At 38.6% G+C, this 18477-nt stretch overlaps 2 protein-coding genes across 2 annotated transcripts in view; one reads left to right on the plus strand and one right to left on the minus strand.

Moving 5' to 3' along the window:
• CMSS1 (cms1 ribosomal small subunit homolog) overlaps positions 1–18477 on the plus strand; it is a 236656-nt gene that overhangs the window by 28655 nt on the left and 189524 nt on the right. The gene's annotated exons all lie outside the window — the stretch shown is intronic.
• FILIP1L (filamin A interacting protein 1 like) lies at positions 191–14191 on the minus strand. Its single transcript, XM_075197012.1, has 2 exons — positions 13727–14191; positions 191–3234 (listed from the first exon to the last, which is right to left on the minus strand). Exon 2 carries the CDS (start codon positions 2913–2915, stop codon positions 468–470), a length of 2448 nt encoding a protein of 815 aa, XP_075053113.1. The 5' UTR covers positions 2916–3234; positions 13727–14191; the 3' UTR covers positions 191–467.

An 18477-nucleotide genomic window follows, 5' to 3' on the forward strand; every position in this document is an offset into this window, starting at 1 on the left:
TGGCCTATATTGTAACATATAGCACCAAATTTTTACCTTGCCATATTTTTGCAAACCAGTTGAAACTTATTTTTTTTTTCTGTAGTATTTTCGGTCATTGATTTATAAAAGATAGCACTTAAAAAAAACAAACCGAAAAAGTAAAGAAAAACAAAAACAGCACTTATCAGAACTTTTTAAACTCGCCACAGTGATTTCATTCACAAAATTTAATTTGTGGGAAAATATTACATGAAATGCCTTTAATACAAGTGCAAACTAAATATGTACTCCATACAGATATTGTGAATGCAAAAGGATACACAGTGTGTGCACATCCAGGTAAACTAAACATACATAAAAACAAATGTTGGTTCCATATGTTATGCAGGCAAGCTACACAGCTCTCCATGAAATAAAAGTTTTCAAAATCTGTGTATTGGTGCAAAAGTTGTGTATTTATTAAGAGAGGCAGGTGTGGAGATAAATCAGTTATGGATGTTACTTACTGTAAATTGTGATTGCCGTGATAGTGGAGTAGCTGTTGGTGTTATAGTAATACTGCTGGTGATTTTATTTGTGGGTTTACTTGGAATTCCGTTAGTAAGTGAATGTCTTTTCTCTTGCACTGGTGTAAAAGGACTTGGGGGTCTTCCTAAATGGATATGTATTTTATTGTCCTCAGTAGTTATTACACTTGAAGTTGAGCTAGAACTGTTTGACCTTTGGAACTGCCAACCAGCTTGTTTGTCAGGGGATACCCTGAAAACTGCGTGAGTTCCACCAATTTCCATGGGCTCTGGCGAAAGAACACGGTCTGGAGAGCTTGATGAACTTGTTAATGCCAGTACCTGGATAGGGGACATTGTTCTGTCTGGAGTTATAGAACCACACGAGTCAGGGGTCCTGGGCCTTACAAAAGAAGTCACTGTAAGTGGTGGCACCACCTGATCTGGAGTCACGTATCCGTCTATTACTCTCGATTTCACAGGTGTCATGGAACCATTTTGAATAATTGTTATTCTTTGTTTTGGAGTGCCACAATTTGGTATCACTGCAGTACTTGTAAAGGAGTGTGGGTTTTCCGTAGTAGGACTAGTTATTTCAAGTGTGGCTGTATTTTGTCCATGATCTGGTGTGACTTTGATATGTAAAGGCTGCCCAGGCGTGTGTGTAAGCACCATGTCTCCTGGATGGATGTAATTTCCATTCTGTTTTAATTGTACTTTTCCATTTTGTCCCTGTTGCTGATTAGATTTTGTCCATGGGGACCTTAATCTTCTGTTGTTATTTAAAGAATTGCCATTAGATGAATTACATTTAAAAGCCACAGTTGAGTCTTCATCATTTGTGTCATCATCCTCATTATCGCTTTCTTGATATAATTGTCCATTTATAACAGCTCTCTCCAAAGGAACAAGACTTTTGTAATCTGGTGGTTCATTATATACTGGATCTGTCTGCACCTCCTTTGAAAACACTTGAAAGTCTGAAATTCTCCTTCCATTGAGGCTGGGTCTTAGGCTCTTGCTAAAACGACGATACCTTTCAAGCTCCTTGGAGAGATTCTCCATTTCTTTTGACAGTTCTTTGTTCCTGTTTTCTTGTTGGTTGAGCTTCCGCTGAAGAACAGAATGATCTCCCTTCAAACGACAAATAGTGTCTTCTGTTTTCATGTAGTCATGGATTTTCTCTTTCAAGGCTGTCACCTCTCTAGAGAGGTGACCTGACTTTGCCTCCTCTTCTTTGAGCTTTGTAAGCAACATTTTTTCTTGAAAAGTTCCTGATTTCTCAGCCAGTTTGTAGTTTGCCAATTCCATCTTTACAACTTCAAGTTCTTCAGAAAACATTTTGGCCTTCTGTTGCTCATTGTAATACCTTTTCTCCAGTGATTCAAACTCGTCCTCCGTTTTCATGAGATCATCCTCCATTGCTTTCATTTGCTTTAGGGTGTGTTTTAACCTTTCAACCTCTTGAGTAAGCTCTCTGATTTTATTGTTTTCTTGGTAAAATGTTTCAGATTGCTTACTTTCTTGCTTAATTTTGTTCTTTAGAAATTCCTTTTCGATTAATTCAAGTGACTGCAGCTTCTTCTTGAGGATGGTAACCTTAGACATGAGATCATTTCCCTTCTCCTCCTCTGCTCTCAGTTTGCTTTTAAGTTCCTCATTTTCTTTTGTGATAGTGTGCATCTTCTCTTGCAATTCTGTCTTGGATTTTAGAGACTTCTTGCTTTCTTCTATCAGTCTTTCTGTGATGGACGTCACTTTGTTTTGTTCCTGCTGTAGTTGCGTGTTGGCAGACTTTAACTTCTCCTCAGTTTGCCGGATTTTTTCGGTTAGTGTTTTCCTTTCCTCCACAAGCATCACCGTTAAAGTTTTAAGTTTAGTTAGATCTTCTTTTAGTATATTTTCAGTCTTCTCAAGCTTTACTTCAAGAGCTTCTAGTTCCCGGATTCGAACTTTTAAACTTTCCAGCTCATTTAACAGTTGCTTGGTGCTAGCTCGTTCTTTTTCCATGGTGCATTTGATGGACTGGCATTCTTGTTTACTTTTATTAAATGCATCTTCTAATTTCTCCAACTCGTTAATTCGTTTACTTAATTTGTCCACTTCAACTTTAAGGCTTTTACTTTGGGATGCTTCTTTTTCTAGTTTTTTATTGAGATCTTTGCATTGATCCTCCATCTTGATGAGCTCTTCATCTTTGCCTTCCATTTCCAGCAAACGTTTTCTCAGCTCCTCAACTTCTGCCATGAGGCTGGAGTTTCCACATTCTCCCTTGTTCATCTTCTCTCTTAGGTCATGGAGTTCATCCTCTGCTTTCCGTAGTGTCTTGTTTGTTTCCTCTAGCTCATCGATTTGTCTGCTGAGAGCTGCCAGTTTTAGTCTGAGTTGGCGGTTCTGAGTTTCTTCGCTGGTTAGTTTGGCCATCATGGATTCGTGCTCTTGAAAGAACTTACTTTCCTGGCTTTGGAGTTCAGTTTCAAGTCTGTTTGCTTTTTGCTCCTCTTCTTCAGCTTTTATTTCTACAATGACAAGCTTATCCTGTGCTTTCTGGGCGGTTAATGTTAGGTCTTGGATCTTGGCACTTTGCACATGTAACTGTTCTGTTAACCTCTGTTGCTCATCGACCACAATTAACGCAAACGATTTCAACTTTGTGAGCTCATCACGGAGTTTGGTTATTTTCTTGTGGTTCTCTTTCTCTTTTATAGCTTGGTAGGTTGTTTCTTGTTCAATCAGCTTTTTTAACCTGGAAAATAATAGACAAGTAAGCCATAGAAACTATGTTTCATTGTATGATAAGAGGAAAAAAAACATTTTTTTTGTTTATTTTTATGTGAATATTAAAACTGTCTTGTACATCTTTGATACCGGAATGGTTTTTTTAATGCTTCATATCAAGATTTCCCTAGTAGACATTGTGGTAACAAATCAAATAAATAGAAGTTTGTAATTCTATTCTCACTATTGTCTCCAAAGCTACTTTGCTAGGATACATTTTTTTTTAAAAGAAACAGCAATCCCACATAGAAGACTTATTTTATCATTTATTATTTTAAGCATGCATCTCTCATTCTTCTCCTACTAATCATTATCTCCTTTTCGGAAGTTCTCTGGTTGTAAAACAAAAATGGCTGCCAGTCACAATCAGTTTGCTACACAGTCACAGGCTCTCAGCATGTCATGTGATTGCAGAGAAGAAATGTTACAATGCAGACAGAGCTCAGAGGGGCTTTCCAAAGCCTCTCTACGCTCTACATTATGTGCCTTGTGACTGTGGTTGTCATGGTAATTCAGAATCATCAATCATTAATAGCAGCCTGACGGCAAAGAATGGAGAATGGTAAATACCAATATTCATCTAACAGCCTGCCACAGTGATTTATAATAAACACCTGATTTTGTTCATAAGATTGCTGCTTTAATTACTAGAATATCTTCCAGAGTCAGTTTTCTCATACTTTGATAGAATTTAACAGGGGCCCTACATTATGATTGTGTACAACTATATTTATACTCCCAGGATACACCAAATAATGTAGGCTTTGTGAGCCAGCAGGATTTTTAAGGGAAGATGTGCACTCACTGACAGCAGTGGAAATGTCTCTTAATTGTTAGGTGCCTACTGTATTTTTTTATGACTATCGTGCAGAATAGACGCATCTGTCCAGTATGGCTGAAGAATTGTGTAAGCAAATTGAACATAAATCCAGACTTGCCTTTTGTTACAGACAGGAAGTCTGATTTGCTTAATGATAAAATGTTTCTCTCATGATCACCGTTTTATTCATTTTATTCAGCTTAAGCATTTGTGAGGATTCCTAGAAAAATTTACACACGTTATCAATATTTCTTGTAGCTATTTTTTATAAGTCAGGTGAAATTTATGTGTAACATTTACAGGTGTAGAGCTTTGTCCCAGCCGTTCAGTCATGTTCCTTATTAGCTGAATGTTAATAGAGAGTAGATTCACTGCCAGGTTGTCACTTGACAAGCCAATTGCCGTATATGAGTAAAAGTTCCATCCTATGTTAAGCATTTGCGAGAACTCTCGCGCGAGTAACATTCAAAAATAAATAGCCATCCACGGAATTCAAGTAACAGGCTTCTGAAATATAGTTTACAATGGTTTACGTTTAATTACATTTAAATGTACATCTCTTAACCAAAGTTCACTAGTTTGGGGTGGTATCGCTTTCAACCAAGAGGTTTATTTTTTGCACAACAATCTAATTTTACTGGTACATTAATGTAATAAATGTCCATACATTGTAGATCTAAAGTTGTTATCCTATTATGGTGCCACATTTCTAATCCTGTCTGTGCAGAAAATCTTCATGCCCAGCGAGTCATGGTTAAAATAGGAGGGCGTATGACATCATCAGGGTGGATCACAGTAAGAAACATATTTGTAACCAGGTAATTATAGGCTGTCAGAGAAAATATGCATGCTTTGCACACGATCCCTGCAGTATCTGGTTTATATATGTGGAGCCGCTTATTTTATTGCAGCTTTTTGTGCTCGTTTTCATTCCCAGACTCCCAATCAGTGAATTAAAACATAAACTTGGCAATTTCATTCACACTATCCTATATTTAGAAAATAAAGCTGCCTTAGTGATGTCACTGGTTATTAGTGAGCAGCATTCACTTGAATATGGTTTCAGCTCACAAAATGGCTGCCGTCACTGTGTGAGGGCGACGGGTAAAGCGCTCTGGATTCAAGTGCTTAAGTACACATTGCATAGGCTGGTTCTTCTGGATTACATATTTCCTTATATGATGAATAGGAAACGTGATCTCATGGGTCATTACATTGGACAAATACATGCTACATTTCCAAATGTAAAGACACTGTATGGAAATGAAGCCCTGTAATCAATCCATAGCTTACCGGCTCGGTAAAAAAGATCATGAGGTAACAAGACAGCCCTTGTGGCACATGTGTCCTAATGCTGCCCATCTGAAAGGACTTGAGAAGGATATGCTCTCTTACAAAGATAACAAGATAGACTCCGTTCATGTACATTTATGTGCTCGGTGATAGATTCCCAGCACAGCATGACCTCATAAACACAAATAATCTTATACCCTTCCTATATCCTGACATCCTGGATTTAGAGGAAATATTCTCATGACTCCAACGTTGGCACAGACTTACTCATGGACCGATGCCAGAACTCTATATCACTGAGCTGAATGTTTCAATAAGTGTTCATTGAAAATAACCACTCGCCTTGTGTAACAAATATGAAAACGAAGAGACATTTACCTGCAGAAACAGTGCTGCACCCTTTAAATGCAATACACATTTTAATCTCATCATAATGTTCAAGCTAAATGAAGTAAATAGTACACGGTTCTTTTCACTAACAAACCTAAAGATTTCCGACAGTGGTACATTCCAGGTGTTTGGCTTTCAGGTTTCTAGTGGATGTCATTTTATATTACACAAATTATGGCCAGGCCTGCACTAATGTGTGAAAGAAACACACAGCAGCCATTTTGTGGGCTGAAGAATGCTGCCAGTCATTTGGCAAGGAACGAGCGGCACCAGTGAGGCACAACATTTTGGGGCATATTCAATTGTCGGCGGGATTGCCGAAAATCCCGCGGTCCGTGCACGATTACCGTTATTACGGTAATCGTGCGCGGAAAAAACGTTAATATGGTAATTTACTGGCTGGATTTCAGCCGCGAGCTGAAATCCAGCTACAAATTACCGTATTATATGTATGAGTTTTTCCGCGGCGGGATTTCCCGAGAATTGAATATGCCCCTTAATGTGAGTTTAGTATGTTGTTATGTAGGTCTTTCTAATGAGCCATCACAATGAAAAAAGTTGTTGTTTTTTTTATAGTTTTTGCTTCTGCAACATTGAATTAAAGACAAAGTTGATGAAAAAGATGCATACCATTTTATAAATGCAATTAAATAAATGTGGAAGTGATAAACTACATTTTACATTTTCAGTAAAAAACAAAAAAAACCGAGCTAAATGTGACAGTCCTGTAACTACTGTACCTATAGCCAATTTTGTAAAATAAGTCGAATATGTAGGGTTATGTATTTTCTTACATTGCATTATGAGCTTCAGCTGTCAAGGAGCCTACTAGTCTCATCACATAAGTACAGGTGGTTGTATTATTACCAGATGAGGAGCTGTCAGCATGACTCATCCCGATTTATGCTCCTATTCACATGCCAGCAGGGGAGCTTTTACCAGTCGCCTCAAGGTATGATGTCACATGTACGGCGTTACAGCATAACATGTACAGGTCACGTTACCCCAAGGGTAAGAGGAGATGGATCTATCTACAGCTATCAAGCTGTATCTTTTATTTGGAAAGCACTAGGTACAAAGTGCAGAATTGTGCAATGTGTCCGCTGAAACGTCAGATCGATGTTGTATATCAGGACAGATATGCTCTATGGCTTCAGTGCAGAGAGTCCAACTAGTGATTAGCTAAATTAGTTTACAGACCTATAGATAGAGATCCAATTCAGAGCTCATTGCTGCAGCCATCCTAGTGATGTCTGGCTGCGCACATTGCCTGCTGTTACAGTAAAGAATCTGTGCTCATTTTTCTGCACACCTCTATGGGGAGTGAGGACAAATAACCGGAGAGTGCAGCCTGAACATTGCGCCTATGTGTCTCCACAGACTGTTCCTGGAGACACATCACGCTGAATGGAATCTCTCCCATAGGGGCATATTCAATTGTTAGCGTTACAGCCAAATTTAACCCGCTCCGCGCATTATTACCGTCATTACGGTAATAGTGCACGTAAATACAGGTATTACTGTACTTTTCTCTCTGGATTTCAGCTTGCGGCTCAGGGAGCTGCGAGCTGAAATCCGGCTTAATATTACCGTAATACCGGTAATAGTTTTAATGCCGCGGGCATATTCTACAATTGAATATGCCCCATAGTGTCTAGATGATCTTCTTGCAGTGCAGCCATGTGTATTTATACTGGATTTACATGGCTGATCGACCAAAACCTACCAGAGACCTGAACCTAATCACTGTCCTGTTAGCTTGCAATTGAAAAAGGAAAGAGGTAGTTACGGGATTAGGAAGTACATAGATCTTTTGAATTTCAACATGCCTCATCATTAGAGACAAGGAGGCGAGTTGTATTTGTAATGGAAAAAAATGTGACCCAATTTAAGAGCTGGGCTTTATAGGCGTCTTCTCACATGTGATTGCTCACATTTGACCTCTGGTCTAAATCGCATTCTACCTATCAAAAACTGTTGGACTTGAATATGTCTGTATGCTGCAACTTTTTTCAACAGTCACTGGAGAATGCAACATGTAGGCTACAACATGTAGGGGTTACAGAGCTTCCCAACAGTTGTATATGAATACTTGCAGGTAAACATGAGCTGTTCAGTCCTATCTGAAGTCTTTACATATCTTATCAGCATCCAAAAATCTTAAGGTGGCTGCTTCTGGCTTAACTCCTTGTGGTATATTTATTAACTGGGTTTGAAAAATTGGAGATGTTGCCTATGCAACCAATTAGATCCTAGGGCCTGATTCATTAAGGATCTTAACTTAAGAAACTTCTTATTTCAGTCTTCTGGACAAAACCATGTTACAATGCAAGGGGTGCAAGTTAGTATTCTGTTTTGCACATAAGTTAAATACTGACTGTTTTTTCATGTAGCACACAAATACTTGATAGCTTATTTGTACACTGAAATTTAAAGCTGATATTTGTGTGCTACATGAAAAAACAGTCAGTATTTAACTTATATGCAAAACAGAATACTAACTTGCACCCTTGCATTGTAACATGGTTTTGTCCAGGAGACTGAAATAAGTAGTTTCTCAAGTCAAGATCCTTAATGAATCAGGCCCCTAGTTATCATTTATTTAGTACAGTCTACAAAATGACGGCTAAAATCTGATTGGCAACATCTCTACTTTTTCAAACCTGCAGTTTAGTAAATATACCCCCTTGTGTGTGTTATGATTTGGGGTAATGAACCACTATTATATAGGCACAGAGTCTTTGGATTTTATGCTGGCGCCTAACATTTGTTTTTTTTATAATTTTCAGCAAAAGCACTTCTTATTTTTATACTTGGCTATTATTATACTTCTTTATTTGATTATACTTCTTATCTTACAAAATATCTTAGAACACTTATTTAATGGTCTTTTTTTAAAAAAAATAAAATAATTTGCACTTGTTTTGCAGTACAGAAAAAAACAGCATTTGGCAATGGTTTCACTAATGACTGCCCTTAACTCCTTTATGAGTTGGGAGTAAATAATTTATTAGCTGAATTAAGCAAGAAGTACTATCAGTCATCACCTAATTGCTGTACTTTCACAAGGAATTAGAGAGAAGTATAAACACCCATAGGTAGAGATGCTACATTTTGCTGAGTGATAGTCTTATAAGTGTATGTGCAGACTGAAGCATTGTTAGACATAAACACAATTTTATACAACATAACGCAAAATGCATGCGCCAAGCTGATTCTTTCAGCAGAATAAATAGACTTGTTGTAAATGGAAGCACTCATAGCATATATATATATATATATATATATATATTATTTTCTTTCTTCCAAAAATCCAAAGTTATTTCTCAAAAGAGAAACTCGTCTTAGGGCTAGATTTACTAAGCTGCGGGTTGGAAAAAGTGGGGATGTTGCCTATAGCAACCAATCACATTCTAGCTGTCATTTTGTAAAATGTACTAAATAAATGAAAACTAGAATCCGATTGGTTGCTATAGGCAACATCCCCACTTTTTCAAACCCGCAGCTTAGTAAATATACCCCTTAGTCTTTGTCACAGACGTTCCTCAAGAGATTGTACTGTTTACCAGATGGTGGTTTCCTGGTAAACTGCATTTTGTAAGCAGGCCAGATAATCTAATCATACTTTGATGGTTTCATCCAGATTCTGTTTTGATGATGTCATTTCATTATAATCCACATGTGGTATACAGCAATACATTAGCCAGCGCACCACCTGCATTTCATCAGTGCTTTTCTTATAATATTCCACATAGTGTGTGTCCTCATCTTTATTTAATCTGCAAATACCCAGCATTGTAAAAGGTAACTCTTCAGAGCTTGATGCTTAGCCCTTCAACACAAAGCACTTAGCAATACTGTCACTCATCAGATACTAAATCGGTCCCATACTCCATCATATGCTGCTACAATCTGCACCGCACACACATATAGCAATACTCTCTATGGGTGTGTATGTGTGTAATATAAATATATATGTGTGTGTGTGTATATATATATATATATATATATATATATTTTATTTTTTTTATTTATTATATAGTACAAATATATATGTTTTGGACACAGTTGTGTTCAAAACATATTATCAAAAAGTTGATGCTGTCTGTTATGGTCTACGGAGTTTTTAGTGAACTGAGGAAAAAAATAAAGTCTTGGATGGCCTTAGCCAGCCCATGGACACCAATTAGGTATCAGTGCTGTAATGCTTTACATAGTTTGATTCCGGTTTTTACTGTAATAGAACTTTTTATGATACAGATAGTGTGTTTGCAGGAGTAAGTCTTAAAAAAAGAAATTGCAAAACAAGTAAACACAGGCTAAAAATGTCAATAAACAGTGGCACCTACACATATGGATTTGGTGCCCAGCCACATGCCACAGCTCCCTGTTATATGGATTATTGGCATGGCTTGTATGACAACAACCACTGGCTACAGGGAATACCCAGGATGTAAAGGACACCTGTGCTATAGGATACAAGCCGAGACTTGGCTATATTTTGGGAGAGTCCTGGCCCTTAGATTCATCCTGCGTCCTGTTTGTGTGTGTGTATACTAAATGGAAACATATTTGTTATGAAATGTAATTACTTTCTGATGTCACTTGTTCTTAATGGAATAATTGGATACATTCTCGTGAATATTAGTTTATTAGTTCTCTGTATAGGGAATGGATACACCTTAAAACATTTTGGTGTGGTATAATTACAAGCTAAATCGTATTATGAAAACCCAAGTAATCCGTGTTCGCAATAAAATACATTCTATATGCAGATAAAGATGTTTTTTGAATCCTGCCTTACAGACCCAGAGTAGCTCCTTTGTTGGTTCTTTTCTAAACGTTTCCTACCTAAATATTTGCATCACTAGTATTCATGTAAAACATTGCTTCCAGGAACTGTATTACCACTTGTTACCTAAAAGGGAAATACATTGGATGATAAAGATCATATAGATTTCCTGCCATGCAGACTGTCTGTAGGGGCTGCCACTGTATAATAAAAAGCCCTCTGTAAATACAATACTCTGTACATGTCCATAGTGTTCTACATTAAATATGGACTAAAAAAATTCTGTGAACTAAACCTTGGTTTTGCCAGCTCCAATAGTTGTGTCATTGGTTTATATTAATAGGAGAGGTACCTTTGGCTCTTTTCAATCACAACATTCTAGCTATGGATTAGAGCACTTTTTGGCTTTCAGGCTGTTGTGAAATTACAAGCAGTAATGACCTGGGACTTAGTAGTGGCAAACTAGTGGTTGCTCATTACCCCTGAGTTAAAGGATTAGACATTACATCATATGCAATAATATGGTGCACAAAGCAGTGATGTGGTGTAACCCATAGCAACCAATCGGATATTGGCTTTTAGTAGTCTGACAACACTTGCTCACTATGAGCTGATTTCTGATATTACAGTACGTCATTACAGCATTCATACGAAGTAAGCCCAAGTGTCTAAACTGTAAATCCAAAGATAGCAAACTTCACCTCTAAAGCTGTTGTAGAACTAAAAGTCCATACTAGAAAGGATGATGACCATTGAAATCTCCTGGAAAAAAAAAATGTATATTCCAGTGCTATACAGGGGTTTGTGCACCTATGCAGGATGTGTGTTTCATATGTGTCCATTTAATGTTTCTGCATGAAAACGCTATGAACCTCCAGATTAAATGGACAACAAGTTTCCAGGAATTTCCCAGAGAAATGACGGCACAATTAATGTTGTCACATCTTTTCCTTGTGTGCTTTTATTTCATCTCTACAAAATTCAGCACAGTCTAATAAGACTGTGTACATGGGAGTTGTGGAAGTACAAATTAGAAAGTGTTTTCCTTTGCAATGTCCTTGCCAGACCATCTGAATTGCAGCTGGTACAGCTTTGAGGATGTTCTGATAGTCGGCCGGCTGGCTGCACTCTCCTTTCTGGTACATATCGTCTCCAGAGAATTAGAGCAGCAAATAAGTCTTTTTCTTTTTAACTTGGCGTTAATATTTACTTTACCCCGCTTTGATGGAAACTCTTTCAGTGATTTCTTGGTGTATGTGCAGAGACGTACAGTAGTCTTCCAATGAGAGGTAGACAGCTTGTGTCTCTGTCCTAGGCTGCAAGTTAATTACTTGCTGCCATTTACACATAGTGTGCGTATGTATGTATTTATATGCAATAAATATTTCAGCTTCGTCTTCACTGCCAATACATAGACCATAAAATCACTGTCCTGCACAAGAGACTCTACAACAGTGACTGTGAAATAAGTCCTTATCAATTCACATATCAAAGGTGAGCAGCCTATTCTGCGTACACAATACACAGCAGTTACATGTTGTGCTGTGGTATTGCTGGTCACGTCATTAACTTCATTGCCAGAGAGCTGCACCATTGCTCTACACACAGAGAAGCAACCAGCGGAGCTCTGGTTGTTGTGGTACTACATGTCCCAGCATGCCCTGACAGCTGGAGAGACACAGGATGTGCTGGATCTTGTGGTTCTACAATCTCTGTCTCCACATTATCTCTGTGTTAATGCTCAAATTCCCACATGTATAGGGTTGCTGGGAGATAGCATTTTTTTTAATATACCTATTGTAACAGTGTTTGATATAAGCTATAAAGTTATGTCTCTGTAAGTTTCTGGGATCCTTATAGACTTGCTGGTCCTGCAGGTTGAAGCATTGGAATCTGGCTTGATATTGGTCCTATGTACATCACTTATTTAACCATGATGAACCTTACCAGTCCCCTTATGTATATTTATTACTGCGCACAGTGCTATTTCACATCTGCCTTACTTGTCACTTGTGCTATGAGATTGACTGTACATCTCTATAGTACTTGCCTAGGCATTTAAATTGTTGTATGTGTTTGTTGTAAAACTACATACGTGTTTGTGCTGATGATGAAATGTTACCTGTAGATTTCAGTAACACCTTTTCCCACGGTGCTGTCTCTAATTATCTCTGGTACAGCGCTGTCCTTCACAGACGCTTCTCTCTACAATACTTTCTACTCTCTCTCCTCTAGTATTACACTCTCTCCCTGGAGAACTGTGCCCAAATGAAGTTGCCTGTTTCTTCAAACTTGACATTGTTTTCTGGCTGGAAGTTAATCTGTGTCTGTCCGGTGTTTTGTTTAGTCTGTTCAAGAACAATAGCATTAATAGCGAGTCTCTTATTGAGTGCCTACAGCTTTATGAAGTCCGGTTGTATCCGCAGATCACACATGTCATCCTCTACTAATGTACTGAAGGCAGAATTCCTTTATTATTCAAATATTAGCAGGACCACATTTTTGTGACCACTATTTGTCTTCCTAATTCGGTGCACATGGAGTGTTGAGGAATCTGAATTCTACAAAAATTCTGACCTTTCTTACGCTTTACCGACATAATCAAACCTTTAAGAGTGACATTCTGATGTTTTCTGGTTTAGCAAACACTTAGCTTGAAAACATGTGACTGAAGAATGCTGAAGAATCCCCTCTGGAACATGCATGTCTAACACTGTAACCTCTGTAGACCCAGGATCAGACTGCATGCTGCCTTACACTGCAAGACCCTCCAATGTGATAGATAGATGCTTTGTAGAATCTACATAAAACATACCACCTTACTGCCCCATATGTCAGTGCACAAACCTGGTTATAATTTAGCTTTGCTGCAAAGGTCTGAAAGTCACTAGTAAGACCCTGCATGATCCAGGTCATCAAGTACCTGATTTATGTATGTTACAAAAAAAAGCCAGTTTCACATAATCCCCTTCCTCTATCAGTGCTGCCTGCGGTACACTGCACTGTCCAGAAGCTGCCTTATGCTTCAGCTGGAAAGTTTGTGCAACTTTTCCCATGTTAAACAAACATTAATGTCCAAAAGCAACGAGATAAAATGCAATAAGAAACTGCAAAGCAATTCAGTCCTGTACAGGAAGATCCTCGCCTCCCTCCACAGACTCTTACCTGGGGTTGTACAGCTGTAGAGCACGGCTGCAGCAGCTGCTGTCCCATAGAGGGACGGACTTGTTGGAGAGGCTGATTTCTCCCAGGCATGAGATGTGAGCATTCCAATGGAAACGGCAAACAATGAAAGATAGCCTCTCTGCTTGTCCCAAGCCTATAGAGCATTACGTCACCGCACTGCCATATAAGGACCTCTGTTGTACAGGCGCTGCTGTCTGACTAGTGCACTTTAATGTTAGCCAGAACTTTGAAAGTTTATTAATGTGTTCTGGCTCCAGCTGAAGTTCAAGACTGTGTGAAATATTTCATTTGTCTCCACAGTTCAGGGCTGAACAAGAATGTGCGGAAGGTTTGGGTTCCAGCAGCCCCCGTCTTGTTATTGATAATAAAGGCATTGGGAGCTATTAGCTGACCAACTCATAGCATTTTCTAGCATGAAATAACAAGAACTGCAGACTGTTTTCATCCTTTAAGACTTTCTCTCTGATCAGGGTTGACTTTTACATATAGAAAAAAAAAAAAAAGTTGGGCAGCTCCTCTCTCAAGGATGTGGATTTAAATCCTGTGACTGTGTTTCTGTGAAGGGGGCTCTTGGGGGGGGGGGGGGGGGATAGTATTTTATTTCCTGATGATGTAACTACACAACAATTCTTGAAGTGATGATGGGAAGGCCAGATGAAATACATTTCTCTTTTGTTCAACATTTAGACTTTCTTGTTTCCTTGCCTGTTTCATGCAGAATGATGAAAGATAATTCTGCTTTGTATGTGGTCTTTTTAATGAAGTTTATAGAAATGCCAGTACTAAAAATGCTAATGTGATACTATGCAACCTTCAATATTAAATTCAGGAGAATAGCATAATGTTATTTTTAATTGTTTATAAAGAGTTTCATGTTGTAATCAGGATTCATTTGGCTGGTCCTGGCTCTGTTGTCTAGCTTTAATCTGGAATGGAGGCTAAAATAAAGTAGACCTGACGCTTACACTCAATAAAAGCTGTGATTTTGTGGGTTGAACCAATATTTATGAGAATAAAGCATAACAAGGGCTGAGTGCCATCACTGATGACTCATCCTGGTCACTAGTTCCTAATGAATTGTTAGACTGCATTTAATTTGCTGCACAAAATTGCTGCAACCACAGTGTGGAGACTGGAAAATTGGGGGGATTTAGGGGTGAGGGTTAATAGCGAAAGAGCAGGCTAAAGTATTTAAAATAAATTCCATTTTTTTGTAGTTACATTTTTTCCATTTTAGACTTTTTAACACTAAATTTTCGCTAAACATGTATAGAAAAATGAGATATCAAGTTTTCATTTGCAATTTTTGACATATCAATCGTCTTAGTTGGCCCCTCTGTTTGTTTTCTGTTGTACAAAACACGTTACTGAAGACAAAAACAGACTAATACTAAGTTAATAGTTAACATTTGTGTGTGGTATTCAGGGATGCCTGACATGGGAGGTTAAATCTACATAGAGAATTATTGGTTCAGCTCTGAAGGACTGGGTAACTAAGAACCAGAGGTCAGACCTCATGGTGGAGACGTGACCTTAAATCACCAGTTATTAGCAATATTGAGTAACACTGCTATTTTTTTTCACCCTTAAAGTGCTTGTAGAGGGGGATAGCTTTAACCACTTAAATAGAGCATTATCACAATAAAAGCTCTATGAAAGTGCCCATTCTAAATATTATGTACATCTGAGTTAGATCACAACATATTACCCTCTTATCTCCTCTTTCATATATTACATCTGTATTGGTTAGAGTGACTGTAAGGAGCAGTCCTCTCCTGTGCAATGTGGTGGTAATTTTTGTTTTTAACCCTTTGGATTGCAAGCCTGCAAGCAAAAGAAGGACTCCTGTAACTAGTTGATAAATGAAGTGGAGACGAGGGTGTGTTTAGGGGTGTTTTTATTTTGTAATAAAGGGCTACGCCCAGTGTCTGTCTACTTATTTTACAGTACTTATTTTTTCTTCTTACAGCTGCTCTATAGTCTGGCAAGGATTGCTGGGACATGTAGTTCATCAGTAAAAAAAAACCAAAAAACCCTAACACATTTATCTATATATTTTTTTTTAACTCAAAAGGTTTTTATTGATTTTTTTTAGAAAAGCATATTCCAAACATAGCAGTGGTTGCAGAGTACATACAGCAGATCAGTTATATTGAACAATCCACACTGCTTAGATAAACAATCACACATTTATCTATATTTTAAGCCTTTTATTACCCCACAACCACCGTACCAGAGGTGTGGGGTAATAAAATAACAGTTCAAAATATTTACTATCAATATACTTTGTATTATGGCTTGGCCAGGAATCGCATCAAAGTGTATGGAGCCATTACAGTAAAGCCTCTGATAGCAGAGTGTTGGTGTGATTCTTAGCTTCAGTCATTGCCCTCTTTAGGAATAATTCCATGGTAATATAATGTAAATAAAGAAGAGATGAATATCTCATAGTTGCCAACTCTCCCGGGATGTCCAGGAGACTCCAGAATTTCTGTGTGTCCTCTCTGACTTCCGGGAGAGCAGGGCAGCCTCCCGCATTCTGCCTACTTCGTTAGTGAAGTTGGGTGTGGGGTTTAGCGACAGTGAATCGCGTAATTATGATGCGGTTCATGTGACCACGCCCCCAGGACTCTGCAGCGAGATCTCCCCTCCCGGAGGAGAGATCTCAGAATTCGGCACATATGGAATATCTGTTGCCTAAAGTGGATCATAACACAACATGTCTGGTTGCTTTAGTGACTTGTGTAGTATTGTACTGATGACTGAGTGGTTCCTGATAATAATGTTGGCTGTCTCATTTGCTATGTTACTTAGACCCGAGAGTCAATAAACCTACAGTAATAACTACTGCTGGCCATAGATGTAACAATCCTATACACATCAGCAGCCAATTAAAACGTGATCTAGCCATTTCAGCACTTGGTCTGAGTGGCCAGATGGCTTGCGGCATCAATGGGGCTTGTTTATCTACACTAAGATGATACCCGGAGCAGGCAGTTAGACGTCATCTTGTGACCGCATTTACCTAAGAGGATTGTTATCAAGCTTTGGGATTGGTCTGGGGCCACATGTGTTGTGATATTAGCCAATTGCCTGATATCACTGCAGATATAGCAGCGCGTGGTCACCTTTATGCTTTTCCATGCGGGGAGCCAACTTTTAACACAAGCATTACCATACGTCAATTTTTGCTTTTAATGTAGGAAAAAACATGTGTTGCAATGCATTGCATCCAAAGAAAATAAAAAATATACTGGTGAAAGAATGGTGTCGGACCCTGGAAGCCCTATGTGTGCATCACTTTGGTATATTAGCCATTGCAACACGTGTATTGTTGTCTGCTCCCTTAAGGTCACCTTAGGACACCAGGTACACACGGAGACATGTGTCGAGGTGTAAGACCAGACTCTACAGATGTGCCTGCCTCTCTGTATCAGAATGAGTTACACCAGTTGACTGGGAAATGTAACAGCTATCAGTGAACAGCCCTGATGACATCAGACTCGTGTTCCCACTTCCCGTTCAGCTAATCTAATCTTGTACAATATATATTATGTTGCTGAAGCTTTACACCCTTCTATGTAGGTAGAAAGGAAACTGTTACAGTATATACTATCTGGGACTGCTCACTGGTATTGTGATGCTTTGTAAGGTATACGCTAAAAATAACACTGTAAAACATGGGCATGAAGTGAGATGAAGCTGCCTATTGAACATATAACCAAAGCTCTTCCCATGGGCAGTGTAATTCCTGCTGGTTGTGTCACCTTATCTCAGCTAATAATCTACTACTGGGTGTTTCAGTGCTCATTAGACAACCAGCCCAGCCAGCAGACTGACACAGCAATCTTTCCATGGAAGATGTATTTGGTACCATAGTAATTGTACAATTTCCTCTAAAGAGAAGGCGGCTGGTTAACATGTTGTGTGCCTAACTTACGTCTTATAGCCTCCACATTATTGGGGGGTGAGTGGCTTTAAATAAGGCTTCCATCCTCAAACAACATTAATTTATGGTTTTGCACAGGACCATCAAACATTTACTAAATACTCTGATCTATTTATCTGACTTTCTTCTGGTATTTACCGCAGCCTATATGTGATCTAGGCAAACTTGTTGCCGTTGGATAATACAGTTTTATGTACTAAGCATTGAGGGCAGAAAAAATCTACCGTGGAAAGATGATCGCTTTAGTGAAAGTTACAACAGGGCCTGTACAAGACAGTATAGTCGTCTGAAAGTGGAATGCTAATTACAAAGTATACAGATGGGACAGTAACATGGTATATACAAGACAGAGTTTTATCAAGAATGGGCACTGATGATATCACCAAAAAGCTGCCCAAGATATACAAGAAAAGCCACCTGCTTCTCTAATAAGCACATACAACAAACAGAAAGTGTACCTAATAGCGCTGATTGGGTCACATACATAAGAATGCCAGTGCCATGATAGAAGGATCACTGTAACACATAATATCAAAAAACATAGAGCAGTATTGTTCAAACAAGTTAGAACTATTAAAAGTCCCTGGGGTCTTTATCCCTTTATAGTAGTGTGTCTAGAGTGGCCAGATTGATAGTAACCACGTGAGGGGGTGCCCGCAGGTAATAGGCTTACAAGAAGATTTCTTGCATCACAGCACATCTGATCACATTTGATATGGAGATGATCTTATCCTCCAAAAGGGTTCCAAAGATGAAATCATGATAACAAAAATAAAAGTAT

The sequence above is a fragment of the Mixophyes fleayi genome, chromosome 2 (genome assembly GCF_038048845.1).
Source record: "Mixophyes fleayi isolate aMixFle1 chromosome 2, aMixFle1.hap1, whole genome shotgun sequence".
NCBI lineage: Eukaryota > Metazoa > Chordata > Amphibia > Anura > Limnodynastidae > Mixophyes > Mixophyes fleayi.